Source organism: Trachurus trachurus (assembly GCF_905171665.1).
Source record: "Trachurus trachurus genome assembly, chromosome: 21".
Lineage (NCBI taxonomy): Eukaryota > Metazoa > Chordata > Actinopteri > Carangiformes > Carangidae > Trachurus > Trachurus trachurus.
In genome coordinates this window covers 21,207,702-21,225,729 of record NC_139899.1, presented here as the reverse complement: position 1 = coordinate 21,225,729, position 18,028 = coordinate 21,207,702, and the positions used below count along the sequence as shown (strand labels likewise).

Sequence of the window (18,028 nt, the reverse complement as noted above, 5' to 3'; positions counted from 1 at the left end):
ACTATTTGTCTGTTACGCATCAGGTTGTTCACATCTGGATTGAATCTTTCACTTGTTTCCCCTTGTTTAATGTTTGACTCTCTGTCCTGTTCCCAGTTGGACTGCACCCACGTGTTCCACCTCCAGTGTACTCGCCGCGTGCTTGAAAATCGTTGGCTCGGGCCCAGGATCACGTTTGGGTTCATGTTGTGTCCGATTTGTAAGGTAAGGCGTTACCTGAGCCTGTCTGATTTAGGAGATTAATTAAGGCAACAAAGAGGTGGAAACCTGTTTCCACCACACCTCTGTTGATTGAGGTCAGTTTGCTTGAATGCTCTTGCAGACTGCGATTGCTTTGTTCACTGTCGTCTTTGTGAAATGTTGCCGACACACATAGTAACTCGACAGAAAAAAAGTATATTAGCCTGCTTCTCCATTTACAGTAATGTTCATTTGTCTCTATTAAAAACCAAAGCTAAATAACCTGAAGTGAAACATAACCTCCTTTATGACTGTATCTTTGTTTCACTGTTTGCTTCCAGAACAAAATCAACCACTCTGTAATCAAGGACCTGCTCGACCCCATAAAGGAGCTCTATGAGGATGTGAGGAGGAAGGCTCTGATGAGGCTGGAGTACGAGGGGCTGCACAAGAGTGAGGCAATAACTACACCAGGGGCACGTTTCCACAACGACCCTGCGGGCTTCGCCATGAACAGATACGCATACTATGTCTGCTACAAGTGCAAGAAGGTACCGTGTAAAAAACAAAACAAAGAAGCAACATGTTTTAATTGAAATGCTATTTGGGTGCAGAGAGTTAATATGTCCTTTGTTTACAGGCCTACTTTGGTGGAGAGGCTCGCTGTGACGCAGAGGCTGGACAGGGAGATGACTATGACCCCAGTGAGCTGATCTGTGGAGCATGCTCTGATGTCTCCAGGGCTCAGGTGAGTGATGCCTGGGAGGAACCTGGCAGTAATGCAGCTATAAAAGAGCTATGAAACAACTAACCCGGCTCTGGCCAATGGTGTCCAAATCCACATGTTACATCTTGTTTGTTTACACTGTATAAAAACTGGTTGTAACAATAACATGTTGTGACTGGATCTGTTGGATGACTCCTGACTCCTGGTATTACCCAATAATGTAGAGCCAATTGTTGAACAAATTCTGCTTGTCTGTACTTATATAAACATATAAACCCGTGATGTTTTATTTTCACTATCACCAGATGTGCTCCAAGCATGGCACAGACTTCCTGGAGTATAAATGCCGGTACTGCTGCTCGGTGGCTGTTTTCTTCTGCTTCGGCACCACACACTTCTGCAACGCCTGCCATGACGACTTCCAGAGGATGACCAGTGTTCCCAAGGAGGAGCTGCCGCATTGTCCTGCAGGTACTTAACAATTCTGTTGACCATAACTCTTCTGGAAAATGTTAAATTATTCATCGTGCACATGCAGACTTTAAAGTCGCAGTGACAAAGCAGGCTTTAGTGCATGAAATAAAAACGTACAGGAGGGGTTTGGTCTGGATGAGAGAAGTGGAAGTGTAAACAAAGTCTGTCATTCAAACACACCCACTATTACTAACAGACCACACATTAATGGTTAACACCCACCAACTAACTGTTGAGTGTGGGTTTATATGATCACGTGATTGTAGAAATGAATATACTGTAGGTGCTCCTGAGAGAAGTCTTCAAGAATGTTAGACTGAATGTTTTGACTGATATTTGACATCTAATGAGAAAAAACTGACACAAAGTCTGTCACAAACAATAATACAAGACTTTCAAAATGCTGAGATGTGATTTTTTTTTTCCTCCACCAGGACCTAAAGGCAAGCAGCTGGAAGGCACTGAGTGCCCTTTGCATGTGGTTCACCCACCTACAGGGGAGGAGTTTGCATTGGGCTGCGGGGTGTGTAGGAATGCACACACCTTCTAAAAACACAAGACTTTTACTGAAAACCAGTTTGTCTACTGTGATTTCTGGCTGCTGCTGCTGAAGCTCAGCTGAGAAGCTTGGCTCTTGCATTGTCAAGTGTCCTGGACGTTGGACCAGGTTCCTGCTCTACGCCAAGAGTCCTCAGGTCTGCTCCTCTACCAACATCAGTATCTGGGCCCCTGCTACGACCACAAGCTGTGGCTCCTTTGGATTCAGCGTGACCTGAATGGAAAAAAGAACAATAGAATTTAAAAAAAAGAAGATTAAATAAAAAAAAAGAAAATAACTTGTGACGTGTTTGCATGCGGCCGTTGTATTCCCTCGGCTTCTATAGACGTTGCACACCTCCTGAAGTGTAACAATACAAGATTAAACAGTGATTATGAAATAAATTTGCTTAAAGGCAACCGTGGATCAGCGTGGGTTTAAAAAAAAAAAAAAGGAACAGGCCGTATTTCCAGCTTCCTAACTATAAATTTAAAATATTGTTGTATGTAAACCTTTTTCGTAATCTTGTACAGTACTCTCCACTGTCAAGTGCATCATGGGTTGACGGACAAAAAAAAAGATGAGTTGGTGAATAAGACTGTTAGGAATATTAAGTTTGGGCGGAAAATAGTGTACGATTTAATTAATCTTGTATATAACGATACTATTCAAAATAGCTGTATTCCGAAGTTGCTACTCTTCACTTCAATTTTGTTTGATATTCTGGGTTATGTTTTGAGCCAGAACTTTTAATGAAGTGCAATACTGGGTGTGCCTCCTATTTTGCAGCTGTTTAACCTATGGAATGTATGTCAATAAAGCCACTGTACATTTTTATACAGTAGAGAGTCGTAAATCCCCCCCTCTTCTAAATGTCAGATCTCTTTTGTTGTCTAGAAATGAGAAGGAGGAGCCTGGCACCCGCAGTGAATGGTGGTGGATGTAAATCCCATTTGCAGCTCTGTTTAAAAACAACAAAAATGAAACAAAAAAGTACCAAATCCTACAGAAATACAAAAACAAAACAAAAAACCTCACAGTGAGACTGATTACAGCTGAATGATTTGGGGGGCCAGTCTTCACACCAAATAAAATTGTGCACCTGTAATGCTTTTCCCTAGTAGGAGGCAAGAGGGAGGGATGGGAGGGGAGGGGGGTGTTATGGGAACAGAGTGTGGAAAAAAAGCAGCTGCTGTTATATAAAAAAGCTTAATACTTGTGAATCTGCTCTGTAATATCTGTGGTGGATGGAGTTGAATGGTAATAAACCAGGTTCTCTGTTTCACAAAGTATACACCGTGTCCTTTGTTAATGAGCTCTGACATTTGGATTAAATTAGCCGCCTGTTGACATGATGCCTATTATGTCCAGCTTGTTGAATTTTATGAAATACTAGTATCAAAATTCTGAAAATCTTCCACATATAACCGGAGACTATGAAAATAGGATGATGTGTTACTCTGTTTTATTTTCTGGTATCACTCTGCAAAGTCAACTCAGTCAGGTTTCACTGAATAATAGCAACAGTTTTTGTGGGTCCTTATGTTTGCAGATATATTTCCAAAGTATACTTTAAAGTCATGTTGGAATTGAAGTCTGAAAACTACAGCGGATATGATACTAGTAATATTCTTTATCCGACAAATCTGAGACTTTGAATTAATCCTTGTAGGAAAGAATCAGAAACGGACTAAAGTACAATGACAGGACATTGTTAATGGGTAAGTTATTCATCAAACAAAAAATAGCAAACAATACAGTGAAACGGGTTCTGTATGTAAGCTATTTGATGACTTTTATGTTTCGTTTCTGGAAAAACGGAACTCCGGTACTCATGAGTCATCTTTCGAACAGAGACGATCTTCACCAACAGCCATTTCGCATTGTACATTTCCCAGGATGCAACGCTGCTGTCACAACAACACTTCGCCATTTCAGATCCTGTGTGTGTGTGTGGGGAGCTGGAGCTGTAACTCCCGCGGAGGAGGAACTAGGTCAATCCGAGCGGAGGTACCAGACAGGCTGCTGCCCGTTTCTTCACCCTAAACATCACCTCTCATTTCCTCGGTTTTAATTGTGCTCTGATGCGAGTTTTCTGGTTGGTGCGGATGAGTTTTTCCAGCGTCGGCCCGGGTTGAGGTGTCGAGACTGAAGATCGGATTTTCCTGCTAAGGAGCTAGCTAGCTAGCTGCGTGTAAACAACAAGGTGAGGATGTTTGGAAGTTACGTGTGTTATTATATGAGCATGTAGGTTTTTCTTTGCAGATGAATAATTGCATTTTTATTAACATACGAAGACAGACAGCTTACTGAGCAACATAAACATAACACGGTTACATTCATTCACTGCGTCGGCTAACGTAACAGTTACTTAAACGTTAGCTATAAACGGCGTTGTGGTTGTTAATTCAGTCTAACTGGTGCAACATTACTTTAACTGTTTAATATATTGACATTAAAGATTATAGATATATAGATGGATAGTCTAATCGGTGCAACAATAACCTAGTTTAACTATTTAATATTTAACGTTACATTAAAGATTAAAGATAGATAGATAGATAGATAGATAACATACAGTAGATGGCTTCTCTTAAGGTGTCACTCCACAACAAACAATAAAAATACAAAATGCATAAGGGTACAAGGGGGAATGCATAAATATACATAGTTTATATACATTACAGTATGTAATTCCCCTTAACAAGATTAAAAAGTGTTGAGGACCACAAAAAAAAAAGTTGTGAGACACACACTAAAAAGTCATAACAAGTTGTGTACTGTGTGTGTTATTAATGTTAGGGTAAACGGACTTAAGTACAATGACGGGACTCTTTAAGCATGGCGTCGGGGTTAATACAGTACAAACTCACTAAACTAAAGCAGCTGCATCTGCTTCTGCACAGGTGCTCTGCATCATGCAATTAAGGATCTATGATGCAGTCATGCTCTTTGGCAGATAATATTAAACACTGAACAGCCTGTGTTATTCAGATTTTTGTATTAGTTTGTAGAGTTGTAGCATGTAAGGGGAGGTTCATAGTTTGGACACGAATGCCAGGAGCATGAGTCACAGAGACTGCTCAGCAGCAGGATAGTGTTTCACTAGTTTGTAAAGCAAGTGATATACTGCATTTAGATTTATGGGGAAATACATCAGTTCACTGCACATGTTGTGGTTGACGGGGCACGTTTGAAGTTTGTTATGTGAGGTAAAATGAAAGGACTTTTCCTCAGGTGACTTAAGATTGTTGCTACAGGATCAACAAGAAAAGTCAGCAATTACAGAGAAAGACAGAGAGAGAGATATCTATTATTATAGTAGGGTTGCTGTGCTTAAACCCCTCATTACAAAGACGAACGCACACGTGAGAGTTGAGCTGGTGCAAAAAAACAAACAAACCCACAAGGCGCACTGGTCTACAGAGAAGTGGAATAATGTGATATGGTCATGAGTCATCCTTCAATAACAGAACAGGGCTGAATACTTGACCCCCTACAGTGATATGCTGGGGGGACATGTTGAACTCTAAAACCTTTCCAACAAAATCTGAATATAATAGCCTTCACAAAGGAAGTGTGTTTCGCAGAACTGTTGTATTGGACTCCATTATGTATTTTTTTTTAATAAACTCACAACTGATGGGATATCATGTCTGCATACTTTACAATCTGCAGAATGTAAAACCTCTGTATAAAGGGCACATAACAGAGGCACTCACCCACAGGATTTAGATAAAAGCTGCTGGGAGTAAACAAAAGTGGTCATGATAACCTGTAGGGCAACAGTTTGTTGGCAAGAGAAAAATAATTGGCAACTGACTTGTTAATCATTTAATTGCTGGACACAGTGTGAAGTAAAATTAGTAGGACATTTCTGTATATTATTCTGATTGTAAAGCCTCAAAAAACTTTCATGCTTTTCTTTGACATCATTGTAAACCAGATATTTTACCTCAGCAAAGTTGTAATGAGCATTTTATGACAATCTTATTTCTTTCTATTTCTTTTACACTTTAATAGACTAAATATTTAATCAAGATAATAGCCCATTGTAGCCTTATCTGTCTATGATAAAGAGTAAAATATAGACTTGATTTATGTGATATTAATAATGATTGTTGAATGTGATAGGCTCTATATAGCTGTTTTGTGTCTTTGAAGACCAAGAAGGTGTCACTTGTTGATTTGTCACAGCTTTCACTAATCGAGTAGTTCACGTCCCCTGCTGAGATTAATTTATGCGCGTATCTGTCTAATTTATTGTGTATTTAAACTGTCCGTGCTGGATTAGGCTATAACATGCTGGTTTGTCTCTTTGTTTCAGGATGAAGCGGGTGAAAGGAGCTGAGGAGGGAGGCGACAGCTCCTCCAGTAAGAGCCCACCAGAGGCTCGCAAGAAGGTGCGGAAGCAGCCGAACGACGAGCCGAGTGAGGAGCCGAAGGCGGCGGCGGAGACCAGCGAGTCACCAGACTGCGAATGGGCACTGCTGCCTCAGGAGCTCCTGCTCCACATCTTCCAGTACCTTCCACTGCTGGACCGAGCTTACGCCTCGCAGGTGTGTCGCCGGTGGAACCAGGCCTTCCACATGCCTGAGCTGTGGAGATGCTTCGAGTTTGAGCTCAACCAGCCCGCTAGCTCGTACCTGAAGGCCACACATCCAGACCTCATCAAGCAGATCATAAAGAGGCACTCCAACCACCTGCAATACGTCAGCTTCAAGGTGAGACAGCAAACGTAGTAACATGTGAAACAATGTGCTCATCTAAGAAACCTCTCAACCATCACTGTCTGGTGTATAAATGTTGTTTTTATGTCCCTGACATGATTTTCAATCTCTGTGTGTGGCAGGTGGACAGCAGCACTGAGTCTGCTGAGGCAGCGTGTGACATCCTCTCACAGTTGGTGAACTGCTCACTGAAGACCTTGGGGCTCATCTCGACGGCCAGGCCCAGTTTTATGGAGGTTCCAAAGGTATAATTAACATAAACCCCGAGGTGTCTGGGTGTTTATAGTTTCCTGTTCTTCAGAGTTTATAGAAAAACTATTGTGTACATTTTCAGAGCTGATGCTTTTGCACAGCCGTTCCCTCGGACTGCAGCTGTGCTTGTGTACAGACAGAGCGGTATTTGTATTCTCATCTTATCTCGGGCTGAAAAGCAGTGTCTGTTCCCATGCACGGTGAAGGACAAATCTGTGATTAGTTCCTCCGCCTCAGAAGGACACAGGATGTGGGTTTTCCAAGTCTTGTTTTTTTTCTCAGCAGCAGTGTGTGAGTTTATGGCTCGAAGCATTATCATCAGAGCAGCTTGAAGCTGTTTTTACACTCACTGTAAACACACACCACACATTCTCCAGATCCCCCTCTGTGTTTCTATTCCTGAGGACATTATAAACCTACAGTACGGAGCCTCGGTTACCCTCAAGAGGCATCATCTGTTAGAGCAGAAAGTGTTGCACCTGGCTTTTCCCACACAGCTGCAGACTGCATGAACACATCGTCATAATTGATTTACTGGTTTAATCAAGATGCGTCGTTTAGCGAGTTGTGTTATATCAGGAGACGCCCACACGGGGTTATAAAGGCTGTTGAATACAGGCCACTGGCCATTTAACACGTTTGTCACGTCTCAAGATCAAAAGTGTAAATTTGATATGTGAACCATATTTCTGCCACCATCGATCTAAATATAAACTAATATAATGTTGTCTGTGAAACAAAGCCCTTGTTGCCATCTCGTAAGTGTCGTCTAAAATGTATGCTTCATAATTCACTGTTGTTTTCGTCCTTCCAACAGTCTCATTTCATCTCGGCTCTGACTGTGGTGTTTGTCAACTCCAAGTCGTTGTCCTCGCTGAAGATTGACGACACGCCGGTGGACGATCCGTCTCTGAAGGTGCTGGTGGCCAACAACAGTGACACGCTGAAGCTGCTGAAGATGAGCAGCTGCCCTCACGTCTCTCCAGCAGGTACAGTCACAGCAGCGGCTCCTGGTGCTGTTTGAGTGCGTGGGATTAGATTCCTCAGGCTTTGAAAAAGTATTTTCCCCTCATGTTGTCCAAGTACCAGGAAAAAAAAACATCACGATCTGTGTCTGCTTTGGGGCGTTTAATGAAATGTTTTTGATTTGCTTTTTTTTTTTGTCATAAAGCTTTCTGTGTTTTCCACTCGGGGGTATATAAAGACGCTGTAATTTTCTTGTCCGGCTTCATACAACGTTGTCATTTCATGTCATGGCCTGCCAGACATTGCATGATGTATTATGACTCAACTATAATGTAGTTTTCTTGTTTCTGCCTCTTACATTAATTTTCCTGGATCGGTTTTTAATCGTCAGCTATGATAATGACTCCTGATTCAGCTGCAACTTCGGGCAAATATAAATCACGTTTCAGTGCACGGCGGTGATTATATTTTCCCTCCTCTTGATGACCAGAGGTTTTTGGGAAAACTGCTGCTTTTTAAATTAAAAAAAATGATTTGATGATGTTTTAAAACCACAATGTGTTTCTGTTTTTAGGAATCCTGTGTGTGGCCGACCAGTGTCACGGGCTGAGAGAGCTGGCTCTGAACTACCACCTCCTGAGTGATGAACTCCTGCTGGCCCTCTCCTCGGAGAAACACGTCCACCTGGAGCACCTGCGTATCGACGTGGTGAGCGAGAATCCCGGCCAGCACTTCCACACCATCAAAAAGAGCAGCTGGGACGCCATGGTGCGGCACTCGCCCAAGTTCAACCTGGTCATGTACTTCTTTCTCTACGAGGACGAGTTCGGCCCTTTCTTCAACGAGGAGATCCCCGTCACGCACCTCTACTTCGGCCGCTCGGTCAGCAAGGAGGTGCTGGGCCGCGTGGGCCTCCACTGCCCCCGTCTGGTGGAGCTGGTGGTGTGCGCCAACGGCCTGCGTCCCCTGGATGAGGAGCTGATCCGCATCGCCAAGAACTGCACCAAGCTGTCGGCCATCGGCCTGGGCGAGTGCGAGGTTTCCTGCAGCGCGTTCGTGGAGTTCGTCAAGATGTGTGGGCGGAGGCTGTCGCAGCTGTCCATCATGGAGGAGGTGCTGATCCCCGATCACAAATACTCCCTGGACGAGATCCACTGGGAGGTGTCGAAGCACCTGGGCCGGGTCTGGTTCCCAGACATGATGCCGACCTGGTAAAGCCGGAAAAGGAGTCCATCGAGGATGTGGTGTGCGGCACATTCGCGGCCTCCATGTTTGCACCGAAAAGCCTTTTAGAAGCTCGGCTGTAGTGAACAGTTTGGTGCCAACATGGAGAGCAGGAAGCGGCCGAGCCTCTGTGTGGAGTTGCAGCGCAGGGGAATAACGTGGCACCCGACTGCTATCCGATGTTATCATGTAGTGCAACACCACAAACATCCTCACCTCACGTCGGCTTCTAAATGAACTGTGTGGATTCCTGCTTTGTCCGCTGCAGAGACAGAAACCTTGCAGGCTGGCTTCTTCACATATTAAACAATCAGTGCAGGTGGAAATGTTTAACTAAGAAAAGCAATGTTTTTATAACTGCAACCTGAGTTATACGGACATTGTAGCTTGGTTGTGATAATCTATATAAGAAGAGATGGGTGCGTGTGTGCGTGTGTGAGTGTGCGTTTGGGTGTGTGTGTGTTTTTAATGTCGCTGAGTAATTTGGGACAATTAGGTGCACAATTGCATGTTGTTACACTACCACTTGGCCTACTTACATGCAGTCTGAGATAGCAGCCCTGCACTCTGTAACACAACAAAGCATCGTTTCGGTTTCCTAATGACTGCAGTGTTATTTGTGTATGGGATGTGTTTGAAGGTGTAATTGAGCGTGAGTTCACTTAATTTCGCAGAGGAGTGGCTGGGTCCTTCACCTCTTTTTAAACTAATTTAAACGGCGGTCGCTTTTCCTCCTTGTTATGTGTCAGAGAAGGAAACGGGATCGTTGACAATGTTTGAAGTTGGCCGGGAGAGGAGGAAAAAAAACAGAACGTGTGTATATAGGTCTCTATATTTGTGATGTGAAGGTGTACAATGTTGATTGATGTCATGGATTTTTTTCCCCCTCCGGAGTTATGCAGGTATTTCTTTACTGCATCACACATCAAATCGACAAATTAATTTCTCAGTTTTTATTAAGAAGGCTTCTGTACAGCTATATCTACTTAAGCACCTTACATGAAAACCAAATAAATGTTAGGACAAACTGAGTCCTACTGTACCGGAAGCAAGGAAAAATTAGCTTTATGATAATAGTAATGCTCCAATTAGTCTTAGTTGGACCCATATTTTTCATAGCGATTATTATTTACACTGTCCTGGGCTTCTGACGAGTCGGATGCAAAGAACAGTATATTGAAGTGATGAAGCTGTAATTATTGATATGAGAAATGCAATCACAGATGATTCTATGTAAATATAAAGAGTGCAAAGACACGTCTGAATTATTTGGAGGTAGATGTCGGGTTAAGTCTGCAGCCTTCATTACTCAAATTGCTTTGTAAACAGTAGACTAGCCTCTGCAGCTATTAGCTTACAGTGCACACTGAGAATGCAAAACTAACCCTTTGTGTGTTTCAGGTGCATTAAATGAATATATTTCCTATGTAGGTTTCATTTGTATCTTCTGCTATTTGCCTGTTCAAGCTCTCGACCTGTTGTGAATATCTGCCCTCCTTATTAGCCCGCGTTTGCTCTGTATCATGTTATCATCACCTCATACGTACAGGAGGAGAGGAAGCGGTATTCATCCTCACATTACAGAAACACCGTCTTTTTCCAGATTTCATTAGCACTCCTGTCCCAGACATCCATTCATTTCAGTCAAAAAGAGATTTGGCAATTCAGATGAGTGAAACAAACTTTTTTTCCTTTAAGAAGGAAGTCAAATGCATCTGTATATAAAAACGCTGTGTGTTTGATTATTATGAATAGAAATGTACTTATTTCTTTATTTCACCCTCTGTCAGGGTTTGAAGTTTCCTTAACAGCTCGTGTCTTTTATAAAACCAGAGTGCGAGTAATCCTTTACTAGATGGATCTTTTTCATACTGTAGTCACTAGAGAAGATATAAGCTGTGTAATTTATTGATATGGATACTGCTTTTGTAATTGATTTGTGTTTTGTTTTGTTTTTTTCAGTTAGACAAGAAAAGCAATCATTATAACCAGCAAGCAGACCAGCACCTAGATTGATTTTATTGGTTTTGACCTTTCCACCCGTCACCATGGTATTGTTGCATGCAGGTAGTTCAGGAGTGTTGAGTCCACTACTAAGCCATCGTTTTTCATCTTAAAGATAAATTCTCCATTAGGACCGTGGCGCTAAAAACATAAATTAAATCTAACTACCCCTGTTTGAAATTCAGAAAAGCAAAAAAATGGATGACCCATCCTTTTTAGTTTTTATTTCTATTTTTAAACATGAGAAGATATTTGAGTGGGATTTACTTAAAAAGAAATTATGATAGATTTTAAAAATCTGTAGAAATGAGTTAAAGGCATGTCAAAAGTTGAGAAATTTCTTGTTAATTCACAAAGCTTTTGACTTCTGATAGTGTATACGTTATTAAAAACTACATAATTGAGTGAAAAAGATAATTTGTCAAATGTATTTTTGTAAAAAAAAAAACAAAAAAAAAAACATATTGGTAGTGTAGTGGTCAGACCTTTTGGATGTCGCTGTTTGCTCCGTCAAACCCAGATTTTGCTTTATTTTTCTGCCAGACTTTATTCCTGTTATCATCACTGTCATGTAGCCAAACTGTAACAAAAACTAAAAGCCAGACACTTGATCGCAGGAAGTGTGGTTCCGTCTTTTGTGGTTTTTGAACTAACATAGTCTATTTATAGCATCGGTCATCGCATCTGATCATTGAAGTAGATACATGTGCTGATGTGTCTGTGCTCATGTACATTAGCATCTCAGCGGTACAGCAACATATCTTCTGATTGTCTTTCATAATTTGTGCAGTGGCTGTGACAGCAGCTCTACGGTGAAGGCTGCGTCTCCATACTCTACAGGCGTTGACCATTTTCCTGTCGTCATTATTGGGTTTCAATGGAAAATTCAGCTGGATGAGTCAAAACGTGTTTCACATAAAACGCAGATTAAGAAGGACAATTTATTTATCTTTCATCATAAATATGCCTCTTTTCAGTAATTGTTATGTTGACCTCACTGGTTCAGAGGAGTCATCCAGTAAGTTTTATTTGGAGTAAACTGGTGTTGACAATGCTGTCTTTAGTTTTGCTTCTGTACGGCAAATGCTTTGTCTACTTTGCTTTACTGGTCACCTGTCTTGAAATTAAAATTATTGTTTTGGATAGGTGATCTTATACCGGTAATAAAAAATTGTGAATGTACATGTTTGCATCTGTTATTCGATTATTTTATCTCAACTGCTACATACTAAGTATGTCAGAGTGCTTGTTTAGCTCCATTAATTAAGAAAAAACATTCAACAAACAACATTCATAATGCTGCATAAAAATGACGTAGGAATGAGTTTAGGTTTAATAGGTAAAACTATGAAAATCCAAAATAACTGTACACATAACACAAAATATTCACTGGATCTGATGTGATTCATTTACTGTATTATGACACATCCATGTAATTGAAGGTAATATTTAATTCACAAGTGCAGAAATCAGGGAAATTAGTGCAAAAATGATGAGTCATTATGCCATCATGTTGGTGACCATCAGCCCAAGAGGATGTTGTTATGCTGCTATGTAAAGCCCTTAAACTGTAAAAATGGGCTAAATAAAATTGCCTTGTCTTGACAATTACTTATCTAATAATAATCTCACCTGAGAGAATGACATAGGGTTAGGACATTAATGAAACAGATAGTCTGTTTCCTTTAGTTGTAGTTGTGAGATAAAGTATTTACCGTAAACTGCAGGTACTTTATTCATTTATATAAAACCACTGCAATCTGGAAACTTAGAAAAAGTGTTTTTCACCAATTACCATCAGACTCTAAATATTTGTGTCTCCCAGTACCTGTTCAGTTTATAGTGAAACTCTTATCATGGATGATACAGTGATCATCATCACATCCCAAACAGTACACAAGAAAAAAACAAATGCTTTGTGCAAATGTCCAACTCTCACATCACATCCTTGATCATAATAACTATAAGAAACTATGAGAAATATTCTTTAATAAATTGAAAAAAGAAAGAAAAAAACTTCACCAATATTTGCCCAGTTGTCATGGAAAAGTAAAGGTCCATGTTTGTCTCAGGACTTCTCATTGATGTTGGATTAAAACTTGAAGCTCAAAGCAGTGCACCAAGGGAAGGTGAAGACTGCTAACAAAGCCAACAAACACCGAGTTAAACAAGGCACAGTGTGAAACATTCAAAACACCAGCTTTGCAAACGTTTTATGTGGAAGGAAATGCAGCAAACATTTGCATTAGCAAGTTTGTTCGGCCTCTGGGATACATACAGAGCATTTTGTTGAGAAACACTGAGTGGCTTTTGTTAATTTACAAGACATCTGCAGAGGGCACTTCTCAACCAAGGAAAACCTGCTGATGAACATTGTGACTTGATCTCGACCTGATGGTGAGATCATTCTCACCACCTGTGTCCACAGTCAAAATATTTTACTATTTTGATAATCGATTCATCATTTGAACCATTTATCAAACAGCAAAATCAACAATGCACTCGTTTCAGCTTCTAAAAGGTGAAAATCTGCTGTTGGTATTGCTGATATATTTGGTTTTTGGAAGATCAGTTCATCAACTGATCAATTGCTAATGGAAATCTGGATATTTCGGCAAAGGCACCTCTTCATATATAATCTCCACATAGGGAGGTTTCATTGGCAGATGCCAGTACTCAAAGTTGTAGTAGAGGTAGAAGCTCTTGTCCACCACGACCTTTTGATAAGCGTCCAGCAGACTGAGGACAAAGTCTACGAATGACTGGTGCGGTCTGAACGTGTAGTAAAATTTGCGGATCTCCGATGCCAGGTTCTTGAGAGCGGGCTGTCCGAATATGGAGCTGTCGTTGCCGAGGTACGAGGGCTCCCCGCTGTAGAGGTAGATCTTGGTGTAGTTGGTTTGTGAGCGACTGGACAGTTCTGCTCCGAGCTCCGTCAGTTTCCTGTAGGTGCGGTGGACAAACTGTGAGCAGTCGTAAGACTCGAACCACACCGTGGCGTTAGGACCGGGGTCAGAGCGAACCGTCCAAGTCTCGTAATAGATCCCAGTCTCATTGTCGTCTTGGACCCACTGGGCCATGTCATTGAACTGGTCCCCTAGGAAAAGAATGGAAAACTACTTTAAAAAGTAGGACACATGAGAAAATATCACCTGGAGCGTGCAAATATATATTTTTTGAACTCGTAATTCTGGATTCTTGAATTAAATTAAAAATGATCAATCCATGTTCATCCTCTTGATTTTCTACATCTAACCTGTTGAAGGTTCATGGGAAGTGTTGTAGCTTTTCTCATGACGCAAAGGGGAAAAGGCCCAGGAGCCACAATAGGAGGAAACCAGTGTCCTCATGCCAATGAAAACACAGACAAACTTACAATCCTTTTTGCTGCAAGACCACTTAGCAATTGTGCTAAGATACTAAAAAGGTTATGTATTTCTAATTAAGTTTATGAAATTTTGTCTGTAGGCCTAAATGATTTTCTACATTCATAAAAAGAGGCAGCAGCCAGAAATAGGAATTGGTCAAATATAAAAGGACATCATCTGTGTAAAAGTGGATCAATAGGGCAGCATCTGTACTGCATCTAGTGTTATGATGAAAAGTTAAATGGCTTTATTTCTTAGTGGTGTGTGTGTTTTTGAATTCTACATCTCAGTGGATGATTTAATAATAATCTAATTATCACACATTATGGTGAGTAGTCTGGTATTTTTTCTATAATTCCTTCTTTCCTTATTTTCAACAAATCCCATGGAGACATGTTGGCCCATCTGTTAATACTTCTGGCTTCTCTTCCCCGTCTTTGGTCTTTTTTATGACTGGAAAAGATGTACATTTTTTAAAATAGGTCACAAAACACAGGTTGAGCCATTTGTTGAAACAATTGTAAATTTGAACTTGCGTATCTCAAATTTAAGTAAATGGTGCACTCACTGGGTCCCACTTTAAGTGAATTAACATACATTTGCTCAACAAATCCGCTCGGTCTCACCAGATATTTCTCCTATTTTCTCCAAGGTGCCGTTTTGTGACCAGTGCAAGTCATCGATGCCTTCAAAGAAGCAGGCGGCTCCCTGGTTGCACCAGAACGGTGCGTACTCGTCTGGTCTGAGGTGGGGGAAGGTGCAGTTTCCCAGCTGAAACAACTCGTACCACTCCATAGTGAAGTTGGCCTCTGTCTCGTAGCTGCTGAATCCAATAGCATCGTGCATAATATGCTGTAAATCAGAACAGAAACACGGACATGGGGGAAGTGGGTACAGCTGTGTTTCTACACTCCTGCTTTATTTAAAAAGACTTTACCAGCTCCATACAGGTGCAACACAGACATTTCCTCATCTCAATTTCAGGTTAGGCTATATTTAACACCACAGAGAATATGTATGCCTATGTCGGCTGCAACAATATCAGGGCAGTTAAGTATTTTATCCAGTTATCTTCACTCACAAAACCTGCATTTTGTCACTTACAGTATAAGGTATCATGAACAGATTGATCACTGATAAAATGACTTCTTTTTTCCCCCTACATTTACTTATTTTAACCCTGTCTCTTAACAGGGTTAATTATTTCCAGTATGTGTCGCTCTGGGGTAGGCTATATTGTATTTTGATTTTAAATTATGTTTGCATCCATATTGATGGCCTGAGCTGAGTTTTTTCTGATCTCATTAATTTAACACAAAGTACCTTCAGCTGCCTTTATTTGACCAGAAGACGACTGACTGATGTACTTACAAATTTCCCCAGCAAATCTCCGTACTTGAATTCCCACACAGGTGTCTGCAGTCGATAAACAGAGATTACGTCGCTCTCTCTTATGTAGGGGATTCGTCCATCGCGGTCTCCAGTGGGGCAGAACGGGTAGAGAGCTTCACAGTAAGAGTCCGCGTCAGGGCGATAATCGAAGCGTCTGGGGAAGATAAGAGAGACACACAGCAGACCATCAGTCACAGCCAAAAGGGAGTTTCATACCACCACAGAAACTTTTCTGGAACATGGTGAGACCTTTAGCACATCAACAATTTAGACCCGGACCAGAACTGAGAATAAAAATAAAGGGAAATGCTTAATCTCTGCTTCCTAACGTGTTTATTAATAGACTGATCAAACAATGACAAGTCACAAGACAATTGATACAGCCCATCCTCATGGTGGTTTTTATTCAGGATTAGACTTAATATAATAAAAAAATATATATTGCTTTTACTAATAATATCACATGAATTGAGATGACATGATATCACATGAATTGAGATGACATGAAATTACATCAATTTCAGGAATTCATATGAATCAAAAAGTCAAATGTTTTCACTTCAAATGTAGGCCTACAACTCAGGTTTTAGATACAAACTTTAGATGTTTGTTTTCTTACAAACAAAGATGCATCTAATGCAAACACACTTCTTTCATGTCATCTTTACTACTGTTGTTGCACAACGTACTCGTAGTAATAACACTTGTTCTCATTATGCTCATGCTGCAAGATGGTATAGAGCCCAGAGTTCCCAACGTCACGTGAACGCAACGTCCATAATAACGCATTTTTTCTGGATCTACTTCAGATAAAGTAAGATAAAGATCCTTACTCGTTAACTGTGACTGTCTGATATTCACAAAATGCTTTAATAACAGTTTAATGGATCAACAGTTGAAACTACAGCTAACTGGAAATCTAACGAGGGCAGAGTCAGACAGATATAACATTGTTGTGTTTAAGGACTCCGTAAATCAGAAGTAAAGTACAGGAGCTTTTTCTGCACAGGGTCTTTTGCAGTTTAAACTTTCTCCAAACAGTTTTGAGTTTATTATATGTCTATCACATGACTCAAAGTTACGGAGCAAAGAAGAGCGTGTGGAGACGAGGGTTGGTGGTGCTCGTACCTGTAGGGAACCGGCCACTGCTGCTGCTGCTGAGCCTCGGTGCTGACCGGAGCGACAACATGAAGGAACAGGAGCAGGTTCAAACACACAGTCAACTCCACCTGAGTCATGTTGACGTCTCAAACACACTGGAAATTAGGAGTGAAAAGCAAAAGGCAGGGTGACAGGACAAGACAGTCTTCCCATGATCCCTCCTCCACTCTGAACTGACTTCCTTGTTAAAGGTCACATGGTTTTGTTGATGACACGAAATCACATGACGAGTCCATACGAGATGATGAAATTAGTCATGAACCCCAGGTTGAAATAAATATAGAAAATAAATCAAAAACATAAAATGATTTAATTAATAAATGTGGAAATATAGAACTCATAGATATTAAATACTGACAAAACAATTTATTATTTATTTTTAATTGACTATTATTTTAGTTCTCTCTCTCGCAAAGGGTTCTCAAATTATCATGCTCATTTAGCAGTTTTAAAGTTAAGTCCTGTGGCCTTTTTGGGCCCTGTATGTGGGGATATAGGAAATTAGGAATTATGCAAATCCTGGATAAATAAATTTACCAATACGTAGGCTAATAAGATTATTTTACATGATAACATAATGTTAAATACATGAAATCAATGAATGAAATTAGTTTATTAAAAACTTAGGCTACAATTACAAAAATGTACAAAAAAGTTTTTAATTTTTAGTTAAATTCAATTCTTAAAAATGTTTGTATCAGAAAGTAAAGCCACAATACTGACATTTATTGATTATTGAAACTCTGAGTCTCAATTAACAGCAGATGGCATTCTAATCTAATAATCTCAAATCTTTCAAATCTCAAATCAAATCTTTCTCAAATGCTTAAATAACTTTATATAATAATAGCAATCGAATAGTAGAATTGTGGTAATAGTTAATTTAAAAACTGCACATTGTTTATAATATTTATATTTTGTGGCAGCTGTCTTCCTCCTTCCTATAAACACCAGGCGGCGCTCAGGCCGCGTGGAGCAAGTAAACGGATTAACCGCCTTGAAAAGAAGAAGA

At 40.5% G+C, this 18,028-nt stretch overlaps 3 protein-coding genes across 7 annotated transcripts in view; 2 read left to right on the top strand and 1 right to left on the bottom strand.

Annotated features, from left to right (window-relative positions):
• mycbp2 (MYC binding protein 2) overlaps nucleotides 1–3,051 on the top strand; it is a 59,271-nt gene extending 56,220 nt beyond the window's left edge. For all 4 annotated transcript variants that reach the window (XM_083997486.1, XM_083997487.1, XM_083997485.1 and 1 more), the window contains 5 exons: nucleotides 97–204; nucleotides 522–731; nucleotides 821–928; nucleotides 1,213–1,378; nucleotides 1,816–3,051. In XM_083997486.1, coding sequence (XP_083853612.1) covers nucleotides 97–204; nucleotides 522–731; nucleotides 821–928; nucleotides 1,213–1,378; nucleotides 1,816–1,931 — 708 coding nt within the window. In that variant the 3' untranslated portion in view covers nucleotides 1,932–3,051. The remainder of the gene's footprint in view (nucleotides 1–96; nucleotides 205–521; nucleotides 732–820; nucleotides 929–1,212; nucleotides 1,379–1,815) is intronic.
• Nucleotides 3,052–3,852: 801 nt separating this feature from the next.
• Nucleotides 3,853–12,261, top strand: fbxl3a (F-box and leucine-rich repeat protein 3a). Its single transcript, XM_083996449.1, has 5 exons — nucleotides 3,853–4,125; nucleotides 6,247–6,643; nucleotides 6,772–6,894; nucleotides 7,719–7,890; nucleotides 8,442–12,261. Exons 2-5 carry the CDS (start codon nucleotides 6,248–6,250, stop codon nucleotides 9,080–9,082), a joined length of 1,332 nt encoding a protein of 443 aa, XP_083852575.1. The 5' UTR covers nucleotides 3,853–4,125; nucleotide 6,247; the 3' UTR covers nucleotides 9,083–12,261.
• A 170-nt stretch (nucleotides 12,262–12,431) lies between these two features.
• Nucleotides 12,432–17,190, bottom strand: cln5 (CLN5 lysosomal BMP synthase). 2 transcript variants are annotated; one of them, XR_014596297.1, is made up of 5 exons: nucleotides 16,984–17,190; nucleotides 15,835–16,009; nucleotides 15,090–15,315; nucleotides 13,487–14,192; nucleotides 12,432–13,402 (listed from the first exon to the last, which is right to left on the bottom strand). XR_014596297.1 is itself a non-coding variant. In XM_083996150.1 (4 exons), the coding sequence occupies exons 1-4, from the start codon at nucleotides 17,091–17,093 to the stop codon at nucleotides 13,687–13,689; spliced, it is 1,017 nt and encodes a 338-aa protein (XP_083852276.1). In that variant the 5' UTR covers nucleotides 17,094–17,190; the 3' UTR covers nucleotides 12,432–13,686. The 2 variants fall into 2 exon arrangements, 1 of the variants encoding a protein (XP_083852276.1); XM_083996150.1 differs by having other exon boundaries at nucleotides 12,432–14,192.
• Nucleotides 17,191–18,028: the final 838 nt, after the last annotated feature.